This window comes from Halichoeres trimaculatus, unplaced genomic scaffold (assembly GCF_033239565.1).
Source record: "Halichoeres trimaculatus isolate MK-OKI-2021-1 unplaced genomic scaffold, fHalTri1.1 fHalTri1_scaffold_10, whole genome shotgun sequence".
NCBI classification, from domain to species: Eukaryota; Metazoa; Chordata; class Actinopteri; order Labriformes; family Labridae; genus Halichoeres; species Halichoeres trimaculatus.
The window spans coordinates 38,203,542-38,217,439 of NW_027437187.1; the positions used below are offsets into that span (position 1 = coordinate 38,203,542).

A 13,898-nucleotide genomic window follows, 5' to 3' on the forward strand; every position below is an offset into this window, starting at 1 on the left:
GTTACGTTTTCTGACCTGTTGGCTCACACACAGCAGAGTTTCTGCCCCGGCCTAACAAACACACACACACACACACACACACACACACACACACTCACACGCAAACAAAGGCTGTACCTGCTCACAATCCCATCCAGGACGGCAAACACGGCGCCAGAGCCAGCAGCTCCTTAATGAGCCAATCAGCTTAACTCCCGGCCCGACCCAACTCGCCCGCTAAGCTGTCATCACAACGACTTCCACACACACACACACACACACACACACACACACACACACACACACACTCACAGGTCAGGGCTGGCGTTAGCTCAAAGGTCAGGGATGGTTTCAGCGAGCTAACGGCGTCCTGAGCCACTGTGGTGCATCACACCGCTCCAGATGAGGACACGCCCCCACAGCTGGACTGAAACGCTGTGAGCGCGGCGAGGAAGCACAGTGACGCCTCCCAGGACGTCTCTATGGCGTCTCTTTTGGCGAGGTGCGAGCAGTGGACTCTGGGATTTCTGTAGGATCTGGTACCCCATCCCTCATCCTCTGACGCTAACAGAGAAAACATGTTTGCTGCGTCTGACGGCGCGTCGCCGCGTGGTCCACAGGCAGACGAGGAGGAAAATGGCGCCTAATTATGAGCTCTGGTTTCTGCAGAGATGAATCAGCCCAGGACAGTCAGCGAGAGTCCTGAAAACACAGACGGGGACGTCGACGTGGCAGGGTTGGAGGTTGTGATGTCATAAACCCAGAGCTTAGATAAACGTAGACGCCTCCAGGAAACCTCAGATCAGCTGTTACCTCCTCATTTCCTCTGTTTCTGATTTCATCCTCACCCTGTTCCTGTGATCAGAGCGTCACAGCAGGGGTCACAGGCTGAGTTCATCAACCGGACATAAATTTATCGACGGTCGCCTCAAAGAAAAATTCAATAAAAATCTAATTTTGGCATTTTATTTTCTTTTTATATTTATTGTTTATAATTTTTAATTTCATTTTAAAACTGAGAGCATTTCATCCTTTCTGAGTCAGGCTACTGTCACCTATACCACAGTCAGCCACTAGGGGTGCCAGAGAGTATTTTACGCACAAATACAATTAATATATACACCAGAAACATTACTTCTCTGAGTAAAATTGCAGCTTTTAATTTTCAGACCAGGGTCCATTTTCCCAAAAGTTCGGCTTGCAACGAGCATCCGACCAATCAAAACCCTCGTTGTTGACACGTCACAGACCAAAACATTTAATATTGATCGTGTTTGCGCCCCAGCGCCTGGTCCCTTACAGCTAAAACTACAAAACTACAAAGACAACGATCATCAAGACGACGTTTGGAGGAGAAAAGCTGCTCAGATTGAATTTGACGCCATCAAATCTTTTCGCAATTTTATGCTTATTCCCATGTTTATTCACATTGCCGTTGGTAGAGCCTTATTTAGCGGTGTTTTTGTGTGAAAGTAACGCGCTGAAAATTCTCTAAATAAAGTGTGAATGCAGACTGATATCAGATTTTTTCAGTGGGAGTCCGTTTATTTGTGTTTTTGGTCAAGTAAAAATTGGCCCCGTCTGAGTGCAGAGGAAACCTGCAGAGGAGCAGGGAGGGGGTGTTTGGTGTGAGCGCTCTGGGCTTCTGCTGCACAAAAACACTGCTGTAGGGGTAATTTCTGCCCTAAACCTTGTGATAGGACCCAACTTGTTCCATCCTGGAGAATCACTTTATCTAAACAAACTTAAAGGACTCTATCCTGAGCAGTCAGAGGCCGTCAGGGAAACTAAAATCAGCGTTATTCGGAGAAATGTTAATCAGTGAGTCTGTCCTCATCTCTGAAACTCTTTGATCCTCACAGTGTCTGAATCCAGTCGTGGTCCGGATTGGACGGTTCAGCGGGCCAGATTCAGCCCACGGGCCACCAGTTGATGATCACTGACATACAGAGACAGACGTGCTTTTCAACTGCAGGAACGAGGGTCTAAATTTGGTTCTCGAGTCATAAATGTACCCCTGAAAAAACGACCCTGATAAAGTTTTTACTCTGTAAAAAGACTTCAATTTTTTACCAAAATTTTACCGTGAATTTTTTACATTTTCCTCTATCTGTCTCTCTCTAACCCCATCAGTCTCCTCAGATGTCTGTCTAACATGAGTCTGGTTCTGTTCGAGGTTTCTGCCTGTTAAAGGGAAGTTGTTCCTCTCCATTGTAACTTACTAAATGCTGCAGAGCTCTGTACTCATGATGGATTAAGATCAGATCAGACTCCTTATCTTGTCTTGATGTTGGGTTTCTGTTAATAAAATTTTATCAACATTTACGGGTCTAGACCTGTGAATGTTTTTGTAAAGTGTCTTGAGATAACATTAGGTATAATTTGGCGCTTTACAAATAAAGATTGATTGATTGAGCAGGCTAACTGTGGTGCTCATCGTTGTTTTGCCGCCCTCTACTGGAGAAGAAGTGCAGCACTATTGATTTTATTTTTTTCCACACGTCACTGGCCTGACTGCTAAAACCTTCATGAGACTTCAAGGCCTCGAAATGCTGAACAATACAGACCACAGGGATCATTTAGTTCCTGGGACTTCTGGTCAATGTGATAAAAGTCAAACTCGTTACGTCCTGGTCGGTGAAACTGAAAAACCCACAGTCAGGATTCAGTGTTGGTAGAAATGAATGCTCAGATTAAAGGCGGTGATGAATCACTCCTCTTTGATAACTCAGAGAAATAAACCTCCTGACTGAACGCCTCCTCACACAGGAAGACTGTGACCGTCTGATGGCGTCTGATGGCGTCTGATGGCGTGTGACAGCCCGTTACCGCCGCGCGCGCTGAGCCGTCATGAAAAAACATGAGAGAGAAACGTCCCCTCCGTTCTGAGAGTCCTTCTCTCCAACACGAAGCCCGTTCAGTGCGAGCGCTGAGCTGCTTTTAGATTTTTACACTTTTACTGCACAGATACACACGGACACAAATCCTGCTTCAGCGTTCGTCAGAAGATCAACAAACAGAGGACGGTCTGAGAGCAAGCAGCTCCACGCTAAGAGCAGAAACACTGGAATCTGATCAGGTGTTTCTGTCTGATTCTAAATAAAAATGTTTATTATACCCAATCTGAGCCACATTCACCTGACCAGTCCAGAAAAATGTCTGATTTTAAACTGTTTAAAGACAAAATGAGCTCTGAATTACTGTAACAAAAAAATCTGAAAATCTGCTGAGCATCAAACAGACGTTAGTTTACAAACAGGAGAAAAGGAGAAACAAGATAAGCTACTCGACAAATGTTCTTCCAGACAGCTACACAGCCTTTACACAAAGGAACAAAATAAAAAAAAAGAAACAAAAAAACAGAAAAAATAAATAAATAAACAAAAAGAACAAACAGACACACAAAAAACAACAGAAGAATGAAAAAAGACAAGGAATCAAAAAGGAACAAAAAAAACAAGAAGAAACAGAAGAAACACAAAAAAACAAAAAGAAACAAAAAATTCAGAAGAATTAAAAAAAAACATACAGAAACAAAAAGAACAAAAAAACCTAAGAAGAAACAAAAAAGGGGGAAAAAAGAAGAAAGAGAAAAAAAAAAAAATAAACCAAAAAGAACAGACACACACACACACAAAAAGTAGAATTAAAAGAGACACAGAATCAAAACGAAACAAAAAAAACCCAAGAAGAAACAGAAACAAAAAGAAACAAAAAAATCTGAAGAATAAAAAAACAGAGAGAAACAAAAAGAACCTAAAAACAACAAGAAACACAAAGAAAACAACTAATAAAAGAAAAAAAAAACAAATAAAGAAGAAACATAAAGAAAGAAAAGAAACGAAATAGAAAAAAATGAACAAAAGAAACAAAGGAAACAAATGAAAAAGAAACAAAAAGAAACAAATGTAAAGGAAACAACAAAAGCAACTTAAAAGGGGAAAAAAGGACAAAAAGAAACAAAACAAAGACAATTAACCAAAAATGAAACAAAAAAAAAAAAAAGAAAAAAAAGAAAAAGAAACTTAAGGAAATGAGACTAAAAAAGCAAAAAAAGAAGCCAGGCTGAAAAAAACTTCCTCATTCATCAGAAACATGTGAGTGGTTCAGTAATTCAGCGTGCTCCGGTGTGAGCGGGGATTAAAAACTGGCCCCAGCGCTGCTCTGGGCACGTTGGATGGCTGACTAGGCTGGCACCAGGGCGCCATGCCCACGCCACGCCCACGCCGCGCCCACGCCCACGCCACACCCCGGTGACGGCAGCTCGGCCCCCAGGAGCCACAACAGAGCAGATAATGATAGATCAGCTGATGAAACGACGGCCTGATTGGCCCCTCAGAGGGTTTAACGTCCATCAGGACGCGGCTCTGCTCGCTAAACGCTCCTCTCCTGACTCCCTCTGTGAGCGCTCCTCTCCTGACTCCCTCCTCTCCTGACTCCCTCCTCTCCTGACTCCCTCCTCTCCTGACTCCCTCTGTGAGCGCTCCTCTCCTGACTCCCTTCTCTCCTGACTCCCTCTGTCCCCTCCTGGAGGAGGCGAGGAGGGTCAGATTAACGTCGCTAACGAGGCGGCGAGCAGCGCGTCTCATTGTTTGGGCGGTTTGTCTGCTGATCAGCGTCTTCCCTCCCCGCTCCGTCCGTGCAGGGAGAACCCTCCCCTCCACAGGAAGTGTGTGCGCTCCTGCCTCTGCGTCCCCTCGCCTCGGCCTTGGACGCGTCTTTGAGTAACCAGCGAGCAGCTCAATCAGCGCCGAGTGCTCTGACAGTATGGAGGAAGCCTTTTGTCCGCGGCGCCGCTTTGTGTCTAAACCTTCACACAATGAAGCCGCAGCTCAACATTAATGCAAATCTGTCAAGAAAACGTGCGTCCTTCACCCTCGCCGTGCGCCGTGACAGCCCGGGCAGGAAGGACGTGTTCCAGCAACCAGCTGTGTGAGAGCGCCGCGCGGACGCCGCCTTCAGAGAGCGTTAAAAGCTGAGGCGGCAGAGGGGTGGAGGAGAAAAGAAATCTCCCACGATGCAAAGCGAGGCCACGGCTATTCATTACAGCTGTCACAGGCACTCAGGGCTCGGCGAGCGGCGGCGGCGGCTCGCAGCGTGCCGACAGGGGGTGAGCGCCGCGCGAAGGCTAACAGCGTCATCATCAACACTTTAGCTCAGGCTGCCGTACGCGGGGTCAGCCGTGTTAGGCTGAGTGAGCGCTCGCCGCCTAATAGGCCCCGCTCCATTTGATCATCCGGGCGCCGTAACCTGGCTCAGCCCGCCGCCACGCGTCCAGCGGGGGGCGGAGGACCAGGCTCAGGCGGGGTTCAGGCTTTAATGTGCTCGCCATCTGAGCGCTGATGATCAAACCTCACCGTACAACGTGAGGGGAACGAAACGAAACGGCGTGTCAGGCGCAGTGAACACTGAGCGCTGAAGAGCAGCTCTGTGCGGCGCCGCGCTCCAAACGCCAGCGTGACCTCCCGGGGTGCAGACCTGTTTACCAGGCCGACCTTGCACTCCCAGCTGCATTATGCTCCTCAAACAAAACTGAAACGTGACGTCTTCAAAGAGCCGCGAGCTGAGCCAAACGCAGGGGAGCAAACAAAGCGTGTGATCAGGACGCCGGCGCCGCGCCTGAAGAGGATCCCACATAACGCCGGCGCTGAACCTGAAAGGTTCCCCGAGTTGAAGGATGGGAGGAGAAAAGAGGAGGGAAACAGAAACCTCTCTGCCAGGCTGTGAAGGACGCAAAGTTTGGGATGAATGAAGCATTATTCCACAAATTAACAAACCAGGAGGAGGAGAAGGGCGCCGGATTCACGGCTGCACGCGCTCACTGAGCACGCTCGCTGAACGCCGTGTTTACTCCTGAAGGAGACCTCACTTAACGAAGCATTCAGACGCTTATTGATCAACGCCGCTGGTTTTACTCGTCTCACAGGGAGGAGGGGGTGGGGTGAGCTGAGGTGCTCCTCCGCTCTGTACCTGGGTGACATCAGGCGCCATGAGAGGCAGGTTAACGCAGCACGCCATGAGAGGCCGTCAACAATACGCTTTCAAAGAGCGGAGCGTTTTTATCCACGCCATCAGAGCGCCATCCTCTCCGGCTGATTATGGTCATCGTCTTTGTTTCAGCTGAGTGTTCCTGATCAATGCACGTGCTCCTCAGGGAGCGCCGCCACGCTAACGAGCAGAGGACAGGCCGCGATCGATGGGCGCCGAGCTCCTCGCCGCAACAAATGTCTGATCACACCTGAGCCACATTCACCTCAGCCCGACAGGAAAATGTTTCATTTCAAGTTTTTTAAAAATAAAATGACAGAAATGTGACCAGAGGAAAACGAAAATGCTCGTCAACTTTCTAAAAATTAAAAAACGTCTTCACACAGGATTTTATTCACCTGTCAGAGAAATTCAGCTCATTTTTGTCTTTAAATAACTGAAAATCAGACATTTCTCTGGACTGGTCAGGGGACTGCGGCTCAGATTGAGCCTGAAAAAATGTTTTTAATTAAAAATACGACAAAAATACCTGATGAGATTTTTTGCAAGAAAGGAAATAAGAAAGAAATCAGAAATATCTGGGACTGAAAATGTCGTTTTTACAATCCTGATCCTGATCCTGATCCTGATCCTGATCCTGATCCTGATCCTGATCCTGCCATAAAACCATCCTGACATGTTTCCCTCACAGCGCCCCCTAATGGAGAACATGTTCCTTGGTCTGAAGCAGAGTTTCCTGATGTTGACGCAGCAGGTAACACTGCAGGAAACTGACCACTGATCATCAGGATCAGAGACACCAGAGGGACAGGTGAGCTGTGATGTCATCAGTCAGTGATGATGTCACAGAGGAGGTCTGAGCTCGCTGAGGAGGAGGAAAATACCAGATCCATACAGTGAAAAGTTCGCTGAGCCGTGAGGAGGAGGCTGGAGAAACCACACGTGACGGAGACAGAAACACTCAGAGACGTCCTCCAGCTTTGTTTCCTCTGCTTCTCTTTGGTTTGACAGGAGGATGTCACAACACACACTCACACACACACACACACACACACTCACACACACACCCTCTAAACCCAGTCAGAGTACAGTTGATGAGCGTCTTCCGGAGGAGGACGCGGTGTTCGCCCCTGCCTGTCCCTCTGTCCCTCTCCACACCTCGCCGTGTGGCTGACGGAGTAAATGAGAGGGATCAGGCTCCTCAGATGTCGTGATTACTGCGCGCTCACGGCGGCTCACGGCGGCTCACAGGCCGTCAGATCTCTCAGGCCTGGCGTGCTGTGGGGGAGGGAAGGGGCGAGCTGAGGCATGCTGGGAAACCGCAGCTTTCCTGTGCTGGAGGAGCAGATGAGAGGAGCGGAGCAGAAAGGGAAACCTGTGTTTTCACTGATTGATACGCTGATCTGAGCGAGCGCTCTGCCCGCTGTAATTTCACACGCTCAAAGATCTGCTGCAGAGGAAGCGTCAGAAAGGGAAAACACAACACAGGCACGCCGCCGTCCTCAGGGGGCGGAGACGCCGCGCAGCATCCTGAGGAGGAGCCCGAGGAGCACGTCAGACACTCTGAGGACAGGAAGCTACAGGTGGTTCAAACCCAGGACGAGCCAGATGGTTTTATTTGTTATAAGTTAACGTAAAAACGCTTCAGGATTCACTGATTCAGCTTCTGCTCAGACACTTCACACCCTCACAGTCCAACCCTCAACAACCACACTGAAAAACTGAGACCTCATCCAGGGTTCCTGTCTCATTCTGAGTCAAAAATGTCTCATTCACTCCATATGAGCCACATTCACTCAAAAATGAGCTTAATACAACAAACTTTCTCTTGACCCACTGGCAGATTTTTTAGGGCCTGAGTCCTGAGAACTGAAACTCTTGCGATTCTTCTTCTTCTTCCGTGTGCGCTTTTAACCCCAAATTGCGTGCCTTTCGCTTCGAAAAAAGGCAAACGCACCTAGTCCCAAAATTCAATCCTGGTGAAAAATGTATGATTCCACTGCTTGTTCAAAAATGAATGCTCCATAGCGCCCCCTGGGGGCTGAAAACTGCAGCCCCTCAGGCTACTTTGAGCTACAGGCCTGAAATTTGGTGTACGTAACGAGAATGCCCAGCCCTACAAAAAAGTCTCTTACGACTATTGTGATTTCTGAACACGAACTTCGCTATTTGGACCTAAACATCGGAATTTGGCGATTTATAGGCTACGTATTGGAACGAACTAGTCCTAGGTTTTTTCACTTATCAACACCAAACTTGGCCTGAATATACCACACACATAATAGATCAATTATTGTAATTAAAGTTGTATAATTTTTTTCGGTGTGGCTACGACATCGGCTCAAAGTTCGGAATATTTCAACTTTTTCAGATCTGCACGGAAACAGGCACATGTTCAGTGTTGCGCCCCATATTTGAACGAACTAGTCGTAAGTTTTTTCTCAGATCAACTCCAAACTCACCATGTGTTTACTAGAGACATAGAAGATTACGAATCATTATAGAATTGTTGAATAATCAAATAATTTTTGGGGCGTGGCCGCAAATGACCGCCAAAGTTGACCAATTTACCCCCTTCAAGAAAACCTTAACAGCTCTCCTGTACAATGTTGGATCAGGACCAAAATTCACACATAGGTTCACTGTCACATCCTGATTCCATTTCTATCACTGGTTGCACAAACAACAATGCTCCATAGCGCCACCAAGGGGACAAAAATTTTAGCCCCTCCGGCTACTTTGAGCTACAAGCCTGAAATTTTGTGGGCATAACAAACCTGCCTGGACCTACAAAAAAGTCTATAATGACCATAGTCGATTCCAAACAGGAAGTTCGCTAATTGGATGTAAACATCAGACAATGAAAAGTTACAAACAGATTTTTGCTGCGTCAGTGGGCGTGGCCACTAATGACGGTCAAAGTTGACCATTTTGGCTGCTTCATGAAAACCTCATTAGCAGTCATGTACATTGTAAGGTGTGGGGTGTTGTTTGTTTAAAACGATTGCAGAGGGATGCGCTCACGATGATTATACAACATGGATCACACGCGCTGTCCGCGTGCTTGTGTTCGTGCATGAAGTAAACCGTGCTGAAGCCCACCTCCCTGAAGCGTGTCACAGGAGAGAAGTGAATCGTGCTTGAGCACAGCATGGTTGCGGTCAAACTGGCCTTTCCAAATGTGCTTTAGGGCTGAAGCCTGTTTAAGTACGGCACGGTTTGCCAGTGTGACCGAGTCCTAAGACGCCCTCCGAGGACACAAAATGTGCAAAAAGTGCCTCTTTGGTAGTCAAAATGTGTGTTAAATGCCCTCTAGAGAGGCAAAATGAGCCAAATGTTTGCTGAAGGGCCCCCTTGCGGACCCACTGCTGCAAAGGCTTTATATCCTCAGAGCTGAAGTTGCTGCTTTGTTTTGTCATGTAGGAGCATAACAAGGAAAGAGTCCTCTGTTGTATTACCTCAGACTGTCAGAGAACATTATTATTATTATAACTATCATGAAAATTATTATTGTTATCATTGTTGATATGTTTATGATTATTTTTATTATTATTATGATGATGATGATGATGATGATGATGATGATGATGATGATCATTTTTATGATACTACTACTACTACTAATAATAATAATAATAATTATTATTATTATTGATATTGTTATAATAATAATAATAATAATAATAATAATAATAATAATAATTATTATTATTATTATTATTATTATTATTATTGCTATTATTATTATTATTATTATTATTATTATTATTATTATTACTATCACTATTATTATTATTATCACTTTTATTATAATTATAATAATAATAATTATTATTATTATTATTATTATCACTATTATTATCACTTTTATCATCACTATTATTATTATTATTATTATTATTATTATTATTATTATTATTATTATTATTATTATTATCACCATTATTATCATTATTATTATTATTATTATCATTATTATCATTATTATTTTTATTATTATTACCACTATTATTTTCACTTTTATTATTATTATCATTATTATTATTATCATTATTATTATTATTATTATTATTATTATCATCATAATAATTATTATCATTATCATTATTATCACTATTATTATAACTATTATTATCACTTTTTATTATTATTATTATTATTATTGTCATTATTTTTATTATCATTATTATTATCATTATTATTATTATTATTATTATTATCATTTATTTTATTTTTTTGTCCTTATTTTTATTATTATTATTATTGCTATTGTTTGTATTTTTTTGTATTTTGCTGTATAGAACCTGTGTTTTTATTTATCTTCTTTCTACTCTTATCTATTCTGCACATCTTTTTTGTACTACAGTGTTACTTGCTGCTGGAATCTGAATTTCCTGAGGGAACCCTCCCAAACGATTAACAAAGTTCCTATCTAATCTAATCTAATCTAATCGAATATGTAGGAATAAAAAGACTCAATCATAAAAACATTAAAAATTATATTTTATCAAAGGAAAATGATTTATTGTCAAGTTTTAACCCACTGGAGGAAGCTGATAGTTTCTATGTTGCCTGGACTCCTGGTCTAATCTGTTCTCGTGCTGTTTTTTGACTGCCTGACGTAATAAGTTCTTGCTATTGATGCAAAAACTGAAGTCTGACCATAACCCTGAGCCCAGGTTCCTCCTCAGCTCTCTGAGCGAGGAAACAGAAACCTCTGCCAGCGCTGACGTTAGCGGGCTGGAGAAATGTTGGTTGATCCTGATTTCTCTTCACACATCACGGCGTGATGACAGGACCAGCTCTGCTCCTGCTGCTCCTGCTGCTCCAGCATGAGTTCAGTAATAAGTTTCAGCTTTTCACCGGAGATGCCTCCAACAGCTGCACAGACCAGGACAAAGAGCTCCTCGAGCAAACACCAACAACCCTCCTTAGAAACAGACACCTGCTCTCTGCTGCTGCTGCTCAGTGAGCTACACAACCAGACGAGTGAAACAAAGAGGAGGCTGAGGAAACACCACAGCTGTTATCAGAGCCTGTCAGCCAGGTCTCCAGCTCTCCTACCGTCCTGCTCCGTCTTGGTCAGCTCCACCAGCTTCTTCTGCTTCAGCGTGTCCACCACGTCCGCCAGGCTTCCTTTGCGGCGCTCCGGCGTCCCGAAGCTGAGGCCGATCATCTGCTGCTCCCTGGAGCACTCCTCGGGCTTGGTGGGGGAGGTAGAGTTAGTCCGGTAGGAGTAGACGGAGCAGCCTTTGCTGTTCTCGTTGTCCTGGGAGGAAGCAGAGGAGAAGAGGGAGACAAAGACGTTAGCATCAACACCTGCGCTGGTTTGACTGCAGTTCACAGGGTGGCCACAAGAGGCAGACTCTGATAATTAGTTCGTTTACAACAGACACCATATGACAAGCCCAGTTTACACCGAGTGGTCCAGTACGGATCAGTACAGTTTGGTACGGGTTGGATCAGTAAAGCTTACAATGAGGTAACAGCGTGACGTCATAGCAGCGCGACACAGCGTACCTTGCTAATAAATCCAACAAAGAAGAAAAACACGACATAGTAAACAAAAAGTGGGACGGTACAGGTCAGTGGTTCGGGGACCTGTCCCAGTTTCAGTCAAAGGAAACGCCACAAAAAGCTCGCCATGCGTGGTGAAAACGGGGCTCTCAGGGACTAATATTTTGGCGTTGATTGCAGTGACACCTGTGGTCAGAATCGGTACTGTTTTCTGAGATAAAGACTCCATTTCCCATGAGCACTATCACGGAGATCAGATTTTATTTTGAACTCTACTTTTCTTTGCTCAACACAACTTTTCCCAGGATGCAAAGCGACAAGATGATGAATTTATTCGTTTCAAACCTGACGAGATTTTCAGTCTACGTTTCTTGTCGATGCGACCACGGGCTCTGAGAGGTAGCGTTTAGAAACGACCGCTGTTGGAGCTGATAATCTCCGTTTAAATTATGAACGGACAAATTCAGAAAAGGGAAACTTTTCCAGATCACTTCCAGAGTCCCTCAGAGTCTCCCCTCTGATCCAGCTGACAGGGACCCTGACCTGGGACTGGATCAGGACTCCTGGCAGGCTCTGTTGTGGGCTGTGTGGGGTTAGAAGTTGAGCTGACGGCACAGAGATCTATATTTACAGAGAGGATAAGCCCCTCAAGACGAGCACATTGTCCCACACAACAGACACTTCAGCACAGGTGTTCAGCACGGGGCTATTTCTGGAGGCTTTCTCCTCCCCTCACCGCTCCTCTCAGCTCCTCTCAGCTCCTCTCAGCTCCTCTCAGCTCCTCACAGCGCGGGGGGATCTCCGAGAACTTTAGGAGGCTTATGTTTCAAAGACAAGGGGCTTTGGCTAACAGCGGGATCTTAAGACGCCCTTGAAAGGGCTCCAGGAGGCCCCGTTGTGCACTTTGTCTCTAAGCGGAAGATGCCTCTGTAATGAGGATTAGCAGATAGTGTGTCACTGCTGGACTGCTGAGGTGTGTGTGTTTGGGGCTCGCTATAATGCTGCTCAGGAGTTACACAAGCAGGGCCGAGCAGGCGGGACGGCCCAAAGTCCAGATCAGGTGATACAGCAGAAGGTCAGGCAGTCATCACTCAGGAGACAATGAGAGTCCACCAGAGAGGCTGCCCTTGAGCAAGGCACTGACACTGATCAGGTCACCCAGAAGTCACTCAGCGTTTCGCTCAGAGACAGAGATAAAAACTGAGAGACCGTCGAGCTCAGCGTTGATTCCTCAGTCAGCTGTCAGAGGGCAAAACTGGTCACTCTGCAAAAACACTTCCTGCTGGAACAGTAAGACTTTTTAAAGTCCACGGTGGATTTTTACTCTTTTTTACAGGAACATTAATTGATCTTTTAAGGATGGATCCAAAAACAAAAGTTTTCAAAACTTTTACACATTTTTTGAATAACATTTTTTGACATTTTTTCAAATTTAGAAAACATTTTTTTTAAAGATTTTCAAAATTTTGGAAATTCTAAGATTTTTCACTTTCTGCAAATTTTGCACATTATTTGAATATCTTAAAGAGATGCATTTTTTTATTTGTATGATCATTTTAAAAATTAAGCAAAATTCCCAAAGTACTTTTTTTAAAAATGTATGAGGTTTCGGATTTTTTTAAAAACTCAATTTAAAGTTTTTGAATTTTTTAAGAAATTTAAAAAATGTTGGAATTTTTTGCAATTTTTTGCATATTATTTAATCCCTTTTAAAAAAAATGCTTTTTTTTGAATTCCTACAATTCTTCAAAAAAATTAGCACATTTTCCAAATGACTTTTTCTTCCAAATTTTTTGCAAATGTACGAAGTTTTTGAAAATTAATGAAAATTTCAAAAAAAATTGGGAAGTTTTGCAAATGTTTTTTCAAGGAATTTGGCTTTTTTTATTAGCAACCTGTTTAAATTTAATTAATTAAATTTCTTTTTTTTTTAATCTATGAAATTTATGACAGTACCAATTTTTCATTTTTTTAATATTTGTAAATTTATCAAAAATATAAAACTAAGACATCACAGACTTTTACTTGTTTGATTTTATAAACTTTATCGCTGTTATTGTGAAGATAAAGTTGATTTTGCAGCTCCTGAAAGACTGAGCTGAGGATAATTGGCTCTTTACTGAAGCAAAGCTTGTAGACCCCTGCTACTAACACGCTAATGAAGATGACGGATACAGTTTATTAACAGAGCAGTTTCTTCACAGAGGGAACGTGTCTTATATTTTATTTTTCTGCTTTCTTACTTTTTAAAACCAACTTTTCTGAGTTTATTCTTCTTTTCCTGACAACTCGCAAAAAAATCAAAGGTTTTCATCCATCTCCAGTGGTCATCCATTGGGAGAGCAAACACATTCATTTTGTGTGTGTGTGTGTGTGTGTGTGTGTGTGTGTGTGTGTGTGTGTGTGTGTGTGTT

General features: G+C 43.9%; 1 protein-coding gene across 1 annotated transcript in view; it reads right to left on the minus strand.

Annotated features, from left to right (window-relative positions):
• Positions 1-13,898, minus strand: part of LOC141796851 (transcription factor SOX-6-like) — a 164,561-nt gene that overhangs the window by 93,801 nt on the left and 56,862 nt on the right. Inside the window, exon 4 of the mRNA XM_074678135.1 lies at positions 11,032-11,236. Coding sequence (XP_074534236.1) covers positions 11,032-11,236 — 205 coding nt within the window. The remainder of the gene's footprint in view (positions 1-11,031; positions 11,237-13,898) is intronic.